General features: G+C 37.4%; 1 protein-coding gene across 1 annotated transcript in view; it reads right to left on the bottom strand.

The window, feature by feature from the left end:
- Positions 1-834: 834 nt before the first annotated feature.
- Positions 835-17499, bottom strand: part of LOC145774103 (carbonic anhydrase 2-like) — a 59201-nt gene continuing 42536 nt past the window's right edge. The window contains exons 6-8 of the mRNA XM_082585253.1: positions 17127-17281; positions 12919-13000; positions 835-5160 (exon numbers count right to left, since the gene is read on the bottom strand). Of these exons, the coding sequence (XP_082441379.1) occupies positions 4945-5160; positions 12919-13000; positions 17127-17281 (453 nt within the window). The 3' untranslated portion in view covers positions 835-4944. The remainder of the gene's footprint in view (positions 5161-12918; positions 13001-17126; positions 17282-17499) is intronic.

The following is a 17499-nucleotide window of genomic DNA, read 5'->3' as shown; positions in this document are numbered from 1 at the left end:
TAACATGGAGAAAGAAACCAGGCACCATGAAACAAACGCTTGTGGAAATCACCGAAAAAACGTTTCTATCGTAGGCTAATTCATGAACAGTGTTCCCTCCAAAAAAGCAATGAGTTGGTTCTTCATCCTTTTTGTGAGAGTCTATAAAATCGTCTTTTCTTGATTGTATAGACAAATGTCACATGCGGTGCTTATCAGCATGGCAAGAATTGTTGATTGACAATATTTTGCAGTACTACGCTAAATATTTTCATAATAGCAGAAAAAGTCTTTAAATTTATGTACAGTATAATATTTTTCCAATTTATTATAAATTGAGTTGGCACACCGACCTATAACACTTCTCGTGAAACCCAATAACGGTGAAACGCACACTGGTGTTTACAGGACATTTACAAACTTAAAATAAGCAACCATATGCTCACAGACATTTTTGAAATTTGAAAACAGACGTTTTAATCAACCACTGGGACAGTGTGGCTGGACATCGCATAGGAATAACTTAATTTAAATGACCCCTACTTAGAACTACAATCTGATTGGTCGGTCGGTGGAATCGTATGCAAAGCGAACGTGTGCTTCCCGAAAAGTATTTTTTGCTTTCATGCTGTTTAACTCATCAAGAAAAGTGTTTTTGGTTATACTTGTGCGCTGATACCTTCCGCGAGCAGCACATAACAGCGTGGCGGCCCGCTAGTTGGTGACCCCTGGTCTAAATGCTGGCTAGCGTGGAAGCTACACTGTTATGGTTAGCGGATCGGAATCGCAACTGCTCGCTGTACTAATGAGCACTCAGCTTTGTGCTCATAGCCAGGAAGAACGCTCTCTGCTTCACAACACGCTGTTAGTTTATTCGATTAGTTGACACAAAAATCAAACAAAATATACAGTATTAAAGGCATAGTAAATGAAGTTTTCAAACGGGAATTAAGCATTAAAATGCGTAAACTGAACATTCAAGAATACATTTCAAAAAGAATTACGGAAAAAAATTTGTTTTCAATGGCACTGGCAAGGCCCAAAGTTTAATGTTTCATTTATTTTTATTTTTTTTTCAAAATGACCAAAAGTGCAAACACTGCTTGAGAATACGTCACTATCGACAGCAATAACAAAGGCCACGTTAACACTAACATCAGATCTGATGTTTTGAGCAAACTGTCTGATGTTTTGATGTTGAAATCTGCTGTTTTGATGTACATACATATATAGCCTACAGTTAAATCGCCGGCAGTAACAACTATTGCGCGATCAACTGATTGCTCGCCTATAGTGACGTAGACTGTACAGTCGCACGCTTCACTGCTCACGCCCATTCTAGTTTTGAAAGTTTTGACAAAAGCGGGCGCGGAATGCTGATCAGACCGCAATGGGGCAAAATTTTATTGAAAATTGTTTTATGGTAGCATGTTAAACACAAAGAACGTGGAAAGTCGCCAAGTCGGGTTTTTTCTTTACTATCCCTTTAAGCTACATTTGCAACTTTAAATTGTCTAACCGTTGGCTTGCACCATTAAGCTAGTAGATGAACTGGAACTGCAAATGTCACGGGCTTAGGTTGTAAATTGTGTCTAAAGAAGTTGAGGAGCAATGTGAGTTTAACAAAATATTTCAGGAAGCAACGGCAATTTATATCCTGCGACATCATTAAAACCGTCTTTGAAAATGAAAATTTAACCTATAACTAGCCTATGATCTTTTAGCCAGTAATGCCATACCAACCAATAATAGACATTTTATAGTTGTGTGAATATAGACTGGTAGTTGTGCGAAAGACTTCACACGAGTTTGTTGTGATGTAACAAGACCTTATGCCACAATGCTGAGCTAAATATCGTAGTCACATGCCTACAGTATAACATTGTTGTTTTCGTTTTTCACTAGTATCAATTGTACACATTGATCTAGTGGCTATTCATACGATTCAATAAACTTAATTAGCTTAGGTTTTAGAACAAACTAAACCACAGAGAAAGAACGCAAATATATCGAGAACGGTGTTGTTACGTGGCCTAAGTATTGTTACTATTTTGTGAACGCTGGACACCGCAACAGTATAATAAATACCGGAACAGGCAGACGAGAAAATTGATATAAAATCATAATGTCAATCAACTCTTTTGTAAGAAATTGAACAAAATAAATTTAACTTTAAATTTTAGTGAGGTTTTGTTAGTTAGTTACTTTTTATTCGCTGGTAGACATACTTTCTCTGAATGCTATAGGAAGTTGCAAATACAATACATTCTAATGCTCAACAACTTGCAATTAGTAAAAGAGAAATATCAACTTTCTAAAAGTCATTGTTAAAAAAGCAACATGTAAACAAAGCTTTAATAGCTTTGGTTTTATATTTTGTCTTCCATTGTGTCTATTTGTAAATTCCTGTACATAGGCTGTTTTCGACATGTGTCGCGCTCCGAAGAAAGTCGGTTCGACACCGCTTAAGACAGTGGTTCCCAAACTTTTTTGAGCGCGACCCAAATATGAGTTTGGTGAACATCTCGCGACCCAAGAAGCAGAAAATCTGTATAAACAATTTCAGCAGTCTATACTGTTTTTGCAATGTTTGCCTGCTTCTTCTTCTTCTTCTCTTCTCTCGTTTGACTTGTAGTAGCTTAGATTGGCAATGCCTCATCGTGCAGCCATGATACGGTAGTTGGGTCCGGTTGTCAAATACGGTACCGATGTTTTCACTTGGAGGCCGTAAGATGGGACATTCGTGGAGTATGTATTGCATTGTTTGTTCTACCGCTCCGCAGACACATATCGGCGTATTGTGCAACCCCCACCTGAACAGATTAGCTCCAGTGCAGCCAACGTCACATCTGATCCTGTTCAATGTGACCCATGCCTTTCTTGAGAGGTATGCTCCAGGAGGGATGGAGAGTGCTGGTATAACTGAAAACTGGGGAGGGATATGTGGCAGCTCGTTCCATTCCTGGGACCATGTCTCCATGCAGCTGAAGTTCTTATCCACAAGCTGTGTAGCATATCGATGAAATGGGCGCCTTGATGACAGGCATTGAAGTCTGACTGTTCCATATCTTCGGGAGTGACTGTGGAGAAGGTGTTGAGGATCGAGTCTTGCATGCAAAGCCAGTTTGTGAGAGGCATCTTCCCTACGGACATGAGCAGGAGCAATGCCAGCCAAAGTTGGTAGATAAGCAGTAGGTGTGGGGCGGAGACAGCCAGTGATGATGCGCAAGGTGTCATTAATGCATACATCCATTTTTTTTGTGTTTCTGCTACGGTTCCACACAGCTGTGGCATATTCGGTTGAGCTGTAGACCAAGGCTAGTGCACTTGTACCCAAGGTTGATGCTCGGGCTCCCTATCCTGTTCCTGCAAGGCTTCTCAAGAGGTTATTTCTCGAGGTAACCTTGGCACGGAGTGACTCGATGTGGGGTCTGTAGGCCAACTGCCGGTCAAGTTTTACTCCAAGGTACGTTGGGTTTGCAGTATAATATGGTAAAGGATTTCCTTTTAGCGAGACAGACATTTGACGCTGGGATTCCCGATTATTTAAATGCCTGCTATAAACAAGACACAGACAACCAGTTGTAGAGTGGTGTACTGTAGCTCGTCTTGCTCAGAGGGTAAGTAAAAGTGCTGGATTCGTTGGAGAGTCAAACCGGCTTGGCTTCAGTGCCTCTTCTTGGTGCTTAAAAATAGCCTACACTCATTTTTTTGCACATGTCGGATGTCTCTTCTTGTTCTTCTTTAAGTATTCGTTTGACAACATTTTATAACACAGCCTACGTAGCGGCTTCCCTGCAACCAGGGTCGCAGATAAAAATTAACTTCAAATTAAAAGAGAATAATCTACGTTTAACGTGATTTGTTGAAGGAAGTGACTTGAATGCCGGTAAAACTGTTGGCTATAATTGATTGATAGAAGAGAAGCCAAATAAAAGTGTAAGATGCAATAATACTGTCGATGTTGGGATTAAAACAACTCAATAGAAGAAAAAAAAGTTTCTTTATAAATTAATTTACAACAGTCCTATTTTGGCAGATTTAGATCGTCTCTGCACGACCCATTTTCTGACCCTTCGCGACCCATGTTTGGGTCGCGACCCATACTTTGGGAACCACTGGCTTAAGAGAACCCATCAGCTATGGTCGTGAACATACCTCGTAAAGACATGATTAAAAATAACTAAAAGATTAGCTTTCTTGCCTTCTTGTTTCACTTAATCTAAATTTTCAAACCCTTGGCATAAGCCTGGATATGACAACAAAATGGCATGTTAGGCAATTTAGTAATTTGAGTATCTGCATTGAAGATTTCACACTGCTCATTACGCAAAGATAGGTTGATTGTAATCTAATATTGCTATGTTCGAAATTTGGATATAGCAAATAGAGTTTCCAGTCTAGCCAGCAGAAATTGAAGACTCGAGTTTGAAAAATTACTAGACACACAATTTTGAAATTTTAAGGCAATTCTAAAGTTAAGGCAATTTTGAAAGTATGAAGTGGTCAAAGCATCTTTTATTACCTCATTTCATTGTATTATCAAGTAGCTTATTTTTTCACAAAATCAATTCTGTTCTTCTAACTAAACTAATAAATATCATTCAATATGTGTTTTTTATAACGTAGCTTTGTTCAGTGGCTTTGTTAAACATAAATCTTCTTGAAAACTCTCTTTCGTGGCTATCAAGCTAGTTGAACTCAAGTCTTCAATTATTATCAAATAGTTTTTATAGATAACAATGTTTTTATAAGTTGCCTATGAAAAGCAGGCCTACATATTTATGAATAAAGCTTGTAAAGATTAATTTAGTAAAGATTAAAATAAAAAATGAGCTGAATATGGCGCTTCAGTGATGGTTTTCAAAACACTCTCGTTAATGTTTAAAATCAGAGAATTGTAATTCTACAAATGTGAAGTGGGCTTATAGCTTATAATTATGGCTTAGATTGGTTACAAAAGCATTATTGAATGAAGAGAAAAGCAATGTTTGCCAAGGAAACTGCTGCAAGAAGATTGAAAATAGGTGCCGAAAAAGTGCTCCAAGCTCCAGAAAAATCCATAGACCTCTCCACAGTTCTTTGTCCAACAGGTTGCACTGGTCTGTTATTGTTGATCAAGGGAGTTGACGAACCGTCCGTGGATGTTTCCTCAAAAACCATAGACCGCAGAATATTTGCCTTGAAGATAAAAAGCATTGTTTTTTCTATTCTAAATTTTGCTTTGAAAAAGTAAAATAAAAATTACATTAACCTTTATTGGCGCTTTATTAATAAGGGGGGGGGGGGGGGGGGGGGGTTAATCGGCTTTTTTCCAAATTCAATTTTAGCCCTAGTTTTAGGATACAATAGCACTTTCTAAGACCTCTAAAAAAAAATTGGAATTTCCTTTCAATTTACGTAGATTGATCCTTTGGTATGCTTCTGCTGCAACAATCAATTGAAAAATTCAAACTGACAACTGCTGTTCAAGATGCTTTTAATCTGAAGGTTGTTGTAATGGATGTCTGTCGACGCGAGGTGGTTGTTGAGAAAGCTCTATCAATAGAACTCTACACAATGCGCTGATCCTGTGTTATTAAAGTGAACTTTTCCAAAATTCGAGTGTCACAAAGGGTCTAAATCAGTGGTTCTCAACCGGGGGTCCGCGGACCCCTAGGGGTCCGTGAATCGATTTCAGGGGGTCCGTGAAAGTTTCCGAGTTTTCAGCATGATTGATAAATTACAAAATTTAAAAAAATTTTGTGCTTTGTTTATGTATTAGCCTATAGTGATTCTCAAACTGTAAGTCGCAACGCATTGGTGCGTCGTTTGAAATTGCAAAGGACATTGCACAAAGCAGGCGCAAATTTAAGAGTTTTTTTCGGGGGGGGGCCAGAAAATTTGAAAATAAATTAAAAAGAAAGAAAAAGCTAAACAGATATGAACAATGATACTACGACTGTACGACATATACGATATGCTAGAAAATAGACATTAAAACAACCATTTTCATCAATTGTGATGCCGATGGACTAATATCAGCTGTTTAGAAGCATATCAAACCATTTGATGCGGAAACATACAATTTTTCACAAAATTTTGGGGGGGCGGGGCCCCCTGGGCCTCCCTCATAAATCCGCGCCTGGCACAAAGGTTTGGTTTCTTAACAAATAATATCATATAAATCACTTAAACCTTTTAATAAGGCTATGTTGGCTTTGTTCAACTTAATTCTTTTGTAGCGGCAAATTGTTGTTCAATGATTAACTTGGAAATGCAAACTTCAGTCAGTCTGTCAATCACCACACAGTTTTGCAATGACTGTTATTAAAACGAATTAATGTTGATTACAAATGAAACAAGGGAAAAATTCTTTTTAATGGTCGCAAGTATTCTATTAACTTTTGATAAAATTTATAGAAAAATATCAAATGAGCATATAGCTTACCGATGTTGATCCTGTGTGCCAACATATAGCTCATAACATAATTTCGTCAATCTCATCAATCGTCAAGTGCGTTGCAAATTCAGAAAATTCTTCTACGTGTGTTGCTTTGAAACTTATGTAACATAATGGTTGCATGAGGAGACGCGATATACCAAACACTTTTAGGGGTCCGCGACCGCTTCGAAGGTACCAAAAGGGGTCCACCAAGACAAAAAGGTTGAGAACCACTGGTCTAAATATTATGTAATTCAAGATGGCCGCCATTTTACCGAAATACTCGTATATAGGCACCAAATCCAAAAAAACACTGATTCTTAACCAATAAAAATGGCAAATTTAACTATAAACTGCATTACCCCAGTAATCTTAACAGTTAACACCAGGGGTTGCCAACCTTTTTTGCACCGTGGCCCCCTTTGAAAATTTTGAAAAATCAATGGCCCCCCTATTTTTATCAACCTTTTGAAAAAATTAAGAAACGTCATTTTAATTAAAAAACTTGTTTTTACAGTAACCGGTACTTAGAATGATAAAATGATATAAATACAACACACAATAAACATGATAATACATTAATTAGTTATTACATATGCAGTTAATGTGATGGTTGAGCTTGTTTTTGCTGTGACATTGTCTTAATTTATGGTTTGGTGGTGGAAAGAACAAGCCGCATGTCATATTGAATATCCTTGTTGAAAACCCACAGATTTGGGCAAAATGTACTAGTATTTTTATTAAATTTTTTTTTTTGTTGTTGTTATATAGTGTTGGAGTGGACTTAGAGATAATAAATTAAAAAAATTATTATTTTTTAAATGTTTCCAAGGCCCCCTTGAAATAGGCTCATGGCCCCCATGTTGGGAACCCGTGGTTAACATAGTATTCTAACGTTAACTTTTGACGTCATTTATTACATCATCATGACGTTTTCACCTATTTAGGCTACACGAATATTTACAATTCTAAAGTATTTGGAGATATAGTAAAAAAAGACGTGTGCGAAAGATTGACTTACAGAAAACTTAACCAGTTTGCCTCATCTCCGATGACATCAATATGCCAATGTCTTCATTCATATGTTGTTTATTCACACTTTTTCATCACTAAATACGTTCAAAGAAGACTTTGATATACCAGAATTCACGAAACTGTCTTATCAGGTGTGAGTTATAAATCAGTCATCAGTATCTTTTAGAATGGGTGCATTGTTAATGTTTGCCTGGCAAGGACCACATGCCCTTGTACACTCAAGTTTATACTTCTTACAATCGCACCTGAGTGTATTGCACCCAGTTGAACAGGAGCAGGGTTTTTGTCCGTCATCACTGGTAATAGCTTATCCCCTTGAATTTTCCAACCCCATTTTTCAGCGTCCATTTAAGTACTTAGGCCCATCCATGCCATCACTTGCAAGTGGCAGCGTAATGAATGGTACAATGCATATTCTGTCGGTGGCAACTGCTCAGGCGTAACAAATGTGCTTGATGTCACAACTTTTTTGCAAAGATAGCCATCACGTAATAATGCGAGCAAGTCAGATGTTGTCCCATTAAATAGTGATACTAAAGCCTTACATTCTGCACTTTCTACACCTTGTTCAGAGTGTGGTGCACAAAAAATATTTGAGCATGATCGCAATACAGAGTCTCCCTTGATAACTTTTTGAAACACTGATTTTTTTCCAACACCAAAGATTCTGGAAGATGTATCACATTCTGTAAATGCATGAACAAACAACAGGTCAGTGCAGACCTAATTCCAAAGTAAATATTTCAGAACTGTGATGTTGTGGATAGTTTGCTTCCCATTGTCTGATCGGAAGTGCAGATCTTTACAGTCTACATCACCATAGTAGAGAAGCAGAATGAGGAGATCTGTATCCTCTCCAATGAGCGTGGTGTTTCTCAGTTTAGATGAATCCACCGTTGCTCGTACTATGTCTACATCTGCATCCCCTTCTGCTTTCACAACATAACAGTCACACTATTTTAGTCGAGTTGATATCATATCAACGAGTGACTGCTTGTTGGTATCATTTAATAGGAAGTCTTGCTTCACCCAACAAATTTAGTAGATTCGGTCACATTGACTTTCTAGCAGATGTCTTCCGTCTTTGGTGTGCGTTATCCTTTGTACTGGGCCCTCCATCTCCATCGCAAACGACAGTTGCTTTACCATACAAACCAGTTGTGAAAGATACGTAATCATCCACAATTGAACTATATGTGCATCCTTCTGTCCATTTCAGTCGATGTAAGAGAGGACCCCCATCTAGGACGTAGTGCTCTGTCTTTGATGCAGTCCGAAGAACAGCACTTTCCACAGAAGCGGCATAGTTCCGTATTGCTTCCAGCAGGGCAGGTTTGTCTGGCTTGCGTAATAGATTTTGAGCTTCAAATTTTTCAAAAGAGTTCGTACTGCATCACTTCATCCAAGCTTAGGTCTCCAGACTGCGATGCAACCATAAACCTCTGAAACAGGAGTGATGGTTCTATCAATCGCTCATCTGCAACCTTGATTGCCTTCGCTGATGCCAATGTTTTCACCTTTGTGTTCCGTCTATGTGAATATGAAAATAAATATCAACTGGCGATCCATTTTGGCATCAATTTCCATACCAACAGCAAAAAGGTTGTGTACATTCACGTCAGCGCCAGCGTTCATCCCAGTAATGATATTGTGCAGTGTGATCTCATCTTTAAATGGGCTATAGAGTTCGAGTGCAGTAGCCAGTTTAGTCCGTTCTACTGTGTCCCTTGAAATTCTTGCTGAAGTTTCCTCTTTGGCTGTTCACTGCTTGTGTACCTCCTCACAAAATTCTTGCATAGCACAATTGTAGGCAGATGATACAGACGACATCGTCCAGATGGTCCGCTGATGTTCCGTCATTCCACTGCCTCGTGTAGGCCTAAGCCCCCCAGTACTTTTCAGTGATCTCATTAGCGTCTGTTCGATCACCAAGTTGCAACCTAGTCCAGCCCACAATTTGTCACTTGGCCGAACGACATGCTATCCTTGTAGGAACATCTGAAACACATCAAGGTGTTCAATCTCTAAGACAGTAATCGTTTGGAGATATAGGTAAGCTGACTTCAGATAATTTGGGTGACCCGCGGCAGCAAATATTGGCAGAGAGTCGGATATGGTATGGAGATGCATTTCCCATGATCCAGTGCGATCGGCCTCGATAAGTTCTGGGACAATTCCCAACATCCGCTGATAGTTCAACCAAATCTTGCTAGTTTTCGAAATTTCAGACAACTCGTATTTCTTTGCGGAAACTGAACAAGCAAGCATATCTGTGCACGCTGATCTGGATAATGTGGCGACATCTATAATACCTTCCTCAGTTTGTATAATTGCTCAAGTTCAAGCAGACAAATCTCAAACTCTGGGTCACATTCAATGATCTCTGAGACAGTTTGGTTGGTGAGACACTATGGTCTACTAGGAGATGTCCTCGAAGCGCACGCTGCACAGCCTTTCCCTTCATCATGTGTACCACAGCATTCTCGCCATAGATTGTTTCTAGGACTACCTTGAGTCCACTTCCCTCCATCAATGTCCTGATGGTACCCAACAGATTCATGAGTGTATGGAAACTACCAAGTAACAAGACAATTTCTTTTAGTGGACACGAGTCTTCAACTTCGTTAACAATTTCAGAAGCCTTCCAAAATAATGGCTGATCAAAAGTTATAACAGGTGGAATGTTGTGCCTTGTTGCGAGCTTACAGGTGAAGTCAAGTGTGGCTAGAATACATGTTTCGTCGCCGGGGTACATATCGATCATTGGTAGGAAGAGAACAGATGATTGACCTGGATGTTCACGCCTACTGTATATTGTGTTGATCATTCCTTAATAGCTAATCTTCTATAGCATTATATAATTTCACGTTTGCACAGTGTAGCTACCTGTCTTGTTCAACTTCACTAAATTACAAGTTTTTTTCCATATTTTAGTGTCTCAGACCTCTGAAAAGCAGTTTTTTGGAAATATTTCTATTTCTGAAACAGATAGAAACTTTGCCCTTCTGCATCTTTTAAGACCAGTTTCACCTTTCTATCATAATTGGTTCAAAAGTTACGGCAATTTTATGAAATTTGACCTTTCCGTGACCTTTATCGGCCCCGGGCTCCACCAGTTTAGCGGGCAACACCCCCAAACCAGTTTTAGGCCATTTGCCAGGTTTTTGGAGGGGGATTTTTCTAGAAAAAAAATTTTTTTCAGTCCACCCTAGTAACAAATCGCTCAGTGAAACTGCTTGCTTAGAGGCGGCTATCTCTTACAGGCATAATGACATAATAATGACGTCATAATATTAATTGTAACACAAGCAAAATCTATCTATATTCTATTATAATGGAAAAATAACAACACTAGACACTTATTTTATAAATTCATTGTCAACAAATTATGGATAAACAGCTATGTTGGTTCACAATTGACAGTCCAGAGAGATTTTTTACCTGCAATAGGCCACTTTTTATGACGTCATATTTCAGACTTTGTGATGTTCAAATCTTGGAAAACTTTTCATATGTTGTTCTATTGAGGTTAAGCCAAAGGAAAAACCAATAAAACGTTTTCTTGCAATTTTTTTCGGGTCAGCCCATATATTTCCTATTTTGACCCTACTATCAGCATTATTTAAAGATGCTTTGGAAGCTTTCACCAGCAAGCTTGATATACTTGAAAGAGAAAAAGTTAGAATGAACAATTGAACATGTTACTATGTTTAAAGAATTATCATCGGTGCTGGTTGTTGACGGCAAAAAACAAGTTCTTCCAGAGTTGAAAAAATAATTGATTTTGCAACATGTCACAGCATTAGAACTGGAATTTATTCGAAATTTTCCTGAAATTTATGACGATGATCTTGATTTAATACGAAATTCATTTACATTGTTGATGGAAAAACTTCCCGATAAATTGCAGGATGAATTTTTAGAACTCAAAACAGATTCTTGCAAGAGACATATTCAGAGAAAATCAATCACTGGATTTTGGCCATTAATGTGTAATTCATATTCCAAAGTGGCTGAGAAGTTTCTTTTTCATTTGCTTCCACTTATCTAATCTATGCGAATCAGGTTTTTCAACTCTTGCAAATGAAAGCAAAACAGAGAAACAGATTAGACGTGGAGAATGATATTCGTTGTGCTCTTTGCAGTACTCTTCCAGCATTCATGAGTTGTCGAAACAAAAAATCACAATTTTTACACGGACTGTTAAATGCAATGACTCTTAAATTTTGAATGTATTCTTTGAATAAAATACTTTTCAGCAACGTTCTTCATTAATTAAATTATTTTAGTATGAAAAGGAATACTACAGTCTAAAAAGCTTATTACTAGTGAAAGTTTAGTTTGTATTCCAAGACTTAGATTACAATATTAATGTAAACGAGTTTTTTACAAACTAAAATTATAGGGGGGAGCTTACGTTTGAATACTGACAAAAAGGGTCCACCGGATAAAAAAGGTTGGGAACCACTGGGATAATACTTGCATAGAAAATACAAATAAAACTTCGTAAATGAACTTTTCAGTCTTCTTTTGAGTTTACCAATAATCCAAGTAGATGCATACTGTGATCAATACTGATCAAAGAAGTAGAGAGTAGCCTTGGATATTGCACTAAATTGACAAATTTAAGTGTATTGTGAAGCTTTCGCCACACAAGTGTGGCTTCGTCAGTGAATACATAATAATATCACATCAAAGAAGGTTTAAAGTTCTACTTTTGTAAGAATGATACGTAGACCATAGGCTACTTATGAAGGCATACTTGTGTGGCAAAAGCTGTACAATACCCTTGGATCAATTCAATGTAAGCCTATTCTCTATTTCTTCAATACAAATTAATCTGTATTTTTGGTACGCTTTTGCGCATGCGCGTAGTCATGCGGGAGTTTAAACGAAAATTTCATTTTTTTCTAGAGGTCTTAGAATGTGCTGTTGTATCCTAGTCAGGACTAAAGTTGAAATTAAAATTAACGTCGCCCTCCCCTACTATAAACAATTTGTCGATATCGACATTTTTCATTAGACTCACTTGAATGTTAATAACACAGCATGTTTTAGACAAATAAAACTTTTTGCTGGCTTTCTGCAGCCATGTTTTAAAACAGATGAAACAGTGTTTAGGTCAAATAAAAAGTTAACATGTGATTTGAATCAATGATAAGTTTCCAGTGAACAAAATGATCTTGAAATTATGTAAAAATTGAATTCTGGTGTGAATGTGTAAACCATGTTAGCTTGAACGTATCATTTGTACCGTAATATCGTTATCTTCAACTTAGACACTTGAAGAACGTTGTAACAACGTTTAGACGACTTTATTAACTTTTTTTATACAACATTTAATCTATACCACGATTTTTACCTCTCCCTTGAATTGTGGAGGTTAAGTTTTTAAAGGAAAAGTTGTAAATTCCAACTCCTTTTGACATCACCATTATGGCTGTATTTAGATTTAAAAAATTAATCTATTTAAGACCTACCTGTGCGGGAGAAATCTGAATAATATCGGTAAACACAGTCCAAACAACACTTTCATGACAACCAGGTGTAGTCAGTGAGCCCCTGAAATCATAACAGCTTCTTAGCATTTTTCAACTAACTTTGTGTTTAGAAGATAATTTACTATTCTCAAGCAGAAAAAATATTTACCAACAAACTTTATTCTCGTAAAAAAACAAACATTTATTGGGAATTCTGATCAACTGAGATCAACTGATTTGGTATGGTGCCGTACTCTAAAGTCTTCAATGCGTGGAGCCAGAAGTATGTCGCCATCAGTGAGAGTCGATATTCTAAAACTTGAGAATTTAGATTAGAGTATCATTGCTGCAACTCTGCAGCCTTGTGTGAGGATGTGTGACAAAATTATGAGTCGGATTGACATTAAAGGTGTACTAAAGGAAAAACCTGACTTGGCGATTTTCCACGTTCTTTGTGTTTAACCTGCTACCATAAAACGATTTTCAATAAAATTTTGCCCCATTGCGGTCTGATCAGCATTCCGCGCGTACTTTTGTCAGAGCTGTCAAAACCAGAATGGGCCTGAGCAGCGAAGCGTGCGACTGTACAGTCTACCTGTCTACGTAACAAAAGACGAGCAATCAGCTGATCACGCAACAGTTGTTACTGCCGGCGATTTAACTGTAGGCTATGTATGATGACATCAAAACATCAGACAGTTTGCTCAAAACCTCAGATCTGATGTTAAAACATTAGATGTTGTAACGTGGCTTTTGTTATTGCTGTCTTTTGTGACGTATTCTCGAGCTGTGTTTGCACTTTTTGGTCATTTTGAAAAAAATGAAAATAAATGAAACATTGGACTTTGGGCCTTGCCAGTGCCATTGAAAACAAATTTTTTTTCGGTAATTTTTTTTGAAATGTATTCTTGAATGTTCAGTTTACGCATTTTAATGCTTAATTCCCGTTTGAAAATTTTATTTAGTATGCTTTTAAGGTTTAAAAAATACCGTTATGGCCAATTCTGAACTGACTGAGTTCCATAGACGATAAAAATATTCAACTATTCATATATAGGCCAGTTTGCTTATGCCAATATTAATTTCTTTAAGTTTACTTTCGCTTCTATTTTTGACTTCAAGCAAAATTTGCGGATTCCGGCCACACTTTTTGGGCACAGAAAATTAAAGATGGACGAAGTCAACTTCTAAAAAATGTTTACTGTTTGGAATAGACCTTTTTGGAATTGCGATGGCAGAGCGTAAGATGCAATCCATATAGACTTTTTTGACACAACGAAAGCTAAGCTATGGCTTGCATAGTTTTTGGGAATTTTAGCACCGGCAGGTTTCCTATATCACATAGTTTTTTGTTGCATCACAAACAATTTTTCAGTTGATTACTGCAAAAATACACCTTCCAAAACCAATGCTTTGATGACAGAAGTAAACAAGAAAACATTTACAAAACTTCAAGGTATCAAACACAAAGTAGGTGATTCTTCACAATTCTGTGTACCCAATTCAAATTAGTATAGCCTAATTGAAAGGTGGGCAAACTGCGTCTCGCCGACATCTTTCTTGTGGCTCTTTTAGCTGAATGGTAACGTTAAAAAAGTGTCGTTTCTCATAACTCAAAAGTTTATCAGACACAGCTCAAAAGTTTTTAAAACAAAATCAAGGTTTTATTGAGACAAATGTCAAAAACATTCTGCCATTTTCTCAGTCTCAGTATGAGAACAAATGTTCTCCTGAAGAGGCAAGGTCAGACCAAATTGAAAGAATACAAAATTAAAGTGTAAAGATTGCTGGAGGAGTTGCAAGCCAGATTTGCAAGAGTTAAAACCATGCTTTGATATCCTTTTAAATTCATTCACTGTTAATGTAGTCAGTGCTATGGCCGTCCAGTTTGCCAACTGTTTGTAACAGGCATGTATGCTTTAGAAGTGAAACTCAATGAAATGCAAGACATGACTCTAAACATTTTTACTTAATACCACACTACAATTGAGTTTGGAAAAAAGATTCCAGAGTGTAAAAGACATTTCTGTATTGAGCAGGATATATTGTTGTGAATCTTTATTTTCTGAAATGAAGTTTGTAAAATCATGACATCTTGCAATCCTAACAAACGAATTAATTCGTACCTTTTTAATAACCAGTGATGTACGCGTAGGCTATATAAAAAATATTGACGCCGTCAGCGTGAACGCAAACGTTCGAAAAACCATTCGCTGTAAGAGTCAACGTAACCTGTAAAGAAAAGTTGGCGACGTCAGGGCATACACTAGCGCAGTGGTCTCCAACCTGTGGGTCGCGACCCCGAGTGGGGTCGCCTTAACTTTTCCTGGGGTCGCCACAACTCACCATATTCAATTTATTATCGTTTCAATTTATTACCGAAAAAAAGACTGATACTTTTTCAAAAATTTTTTTTGTTCTACTTCTAGTTCGCAACCTTTGCCTGTGTTTTGGACTCCTTGGAGTACAGCTACCTCGCATCACAATTAAACCATTGTGGTGCATTAATCAAAAACGCAATAGTTGCGACAAGTAGGACACAGATCAAAAGCATTGACGATGCTAGTTTAGACTAACTTTTTATTATTCAAGGTGACTCCAGAACGTGCGAATAGTTATTTATGCAGGACTGGTGTAGTGTGCAGACATTTCACCGGCTGTTTACTGTTTCCTTTGCAGCTAGTAGTGGTAATTTGTAGTTACAGTACCAAGTATAGCTAAATAATATACAAAAATGGCAGCAAAATAAGACCAGAAAAAGATCATATTACGAGGCTTTTTTAAAACTTGGTTTCACTGAATTTAATGGCAAACCAAAGTGTGTGATCTGTCTTAAAATTCTAGCAAAAGAATCGATGAAATTAAACCTCACTTTAAAAAAAATCATCCAGGCTGCGTGGATAAACCATCTGATTTTTTTTAAACGTAAATTGCAATCTCTTGCGTCACAAGCAAGTGTGATGAAAGCATTTACAGCGGTAAATAAAGCTGCTGTTTATTCTTCGTATGTCGCCTCTTACCAGATTGCAAAGCAAAAGAAAGCCCATACAATTGGAGAAAAAATGCTGCTGCCAGTATTGAAGGAAGTTGTGAAAATCATGACTGGAGAAAAAGAGACCAAAAATACAATTATTTTGGAATACTTTTGTGTAGCCACATTTCTCTGTAATTGTGCGTACTTACTCTTATTATTTAGTTTCAGCATTACTTGAAATATTTTTCTCCGTATCGGAAAACAAAATGGGGTCGCATGTAAATGCTGATTTCATTTTCATTTAAATTGGGGTCGCTTCTTAAAAAGGTTGGAGACCACTGCACTAGCGTACACTCCTTTTGTTGGCTACTGGCTAGGTGCCAAACATTCACACGGTATAAATAAACCACTCGAAACAAACAAGTTTTATTTTGAACTTCTACGAAGAAACACAAGCATCTGAAAGTGTTCATCTGACATTTTGCTGCGTTTTGGTTTCAATATGTCTTTGCCCATTGAAAACATTCTTTCAACTGCAGCGCTGGAAGGTATTGGCGTGTTGTAGCGAAAAAAAGACATTAAAAAGTATACGTTGACGCTATACGCTAAAAAACCGCGAAAACTTTACTCATAGCCTCAAGCGACAACTATCCAAAAAAATGTGGCCGTTAGCGTTAGCGTAAACAAAAGTCTACGCCGCAAGTCTACGGCGTAGAATTTGCGGCGTAGGCCTATACGTACATCTCTGTTAATAACACATATAGTCCAAACTTTCAGAGATTTGCAAATCACACAAAAACCTAATATTGTGTTTGTTGTTTTTTGTTTCTGCTAAGTTATTCCATGTAAAGCTTGCATTATTTAGGCTGACCCTACACATTTAGCGGCTCGCTAGTGGTTGTAATTTTTGGCAAGTGACTCTTTCATTGAACATGTTTGCCCACCCCTGGCCTAATTAATAATTAAATAAAATTTCAGATAAACTTTACGTTGGCTAGATAAAAAATAAATTGTAAAATGTGAAGGAGTTAACTGCACAGTCAAAAATAGTCGATAGATTTTTCGTACATTTCACCTGTAAAATACCAACGACGCCGAAAACAAGAAATGCCATTAAAATACTATGCGTCCAACGGCGATCAGATTGTTAAAAGTATTTGATGTAGATTTTATATTCAATTTGTAACTCTGTGCATTGTGCAACCTTTTTTAATTTGCCTAATTATTGTGGTACCTGTATCGATAGTAGGATCCAGTGCCAGATGGTAAAAGAGATTGTACAGAAAATACGTCTGGCAAAGTATAGCTGTCGTCCTTGTATTGAACATTCCCATTCGATATGTATTTCAACACTTGATCAAAGTCTGCGTTGTCTGTTTCTTTAATATCCTGCCCAAACGATAAAGTATTGCTCGTTTACAAAATGTGATTCACTATTGTACATCGTAGATCATACGTTTTAGAGTGACTCTTAATGATGTTAATAGTGATAGTGCTGGTATAGGGACAAATAGGCTAAACAAAAAATATCAGGTAAAAAAGCTGATTTTCGTTACTTTGAAAATTACACATCTAGACGTATGTACTACAATAGATCAGCAATCGCC

The sequence above is a fragment of the Aplidium turbinatum genome, chromosome 7 (genome assembly GCF_918807975.1).
Source record: "Aplidium turbinatum chromosome 7, kaAplTurb1.1, whole genome shotgun sequence".
In the NCBI taxonomy this organism is placed as follows: Eukaryota; Metazoa; Chordata; class Ascidiacea; order Aplousobranchia; family Polyclinidae; genus Aplidium; species Aplidium turbinatum.
Note: the sequence above shows the minus strand (reverse complement) of the source record. Positions and strands in the feature narration are given on the sequence as shown.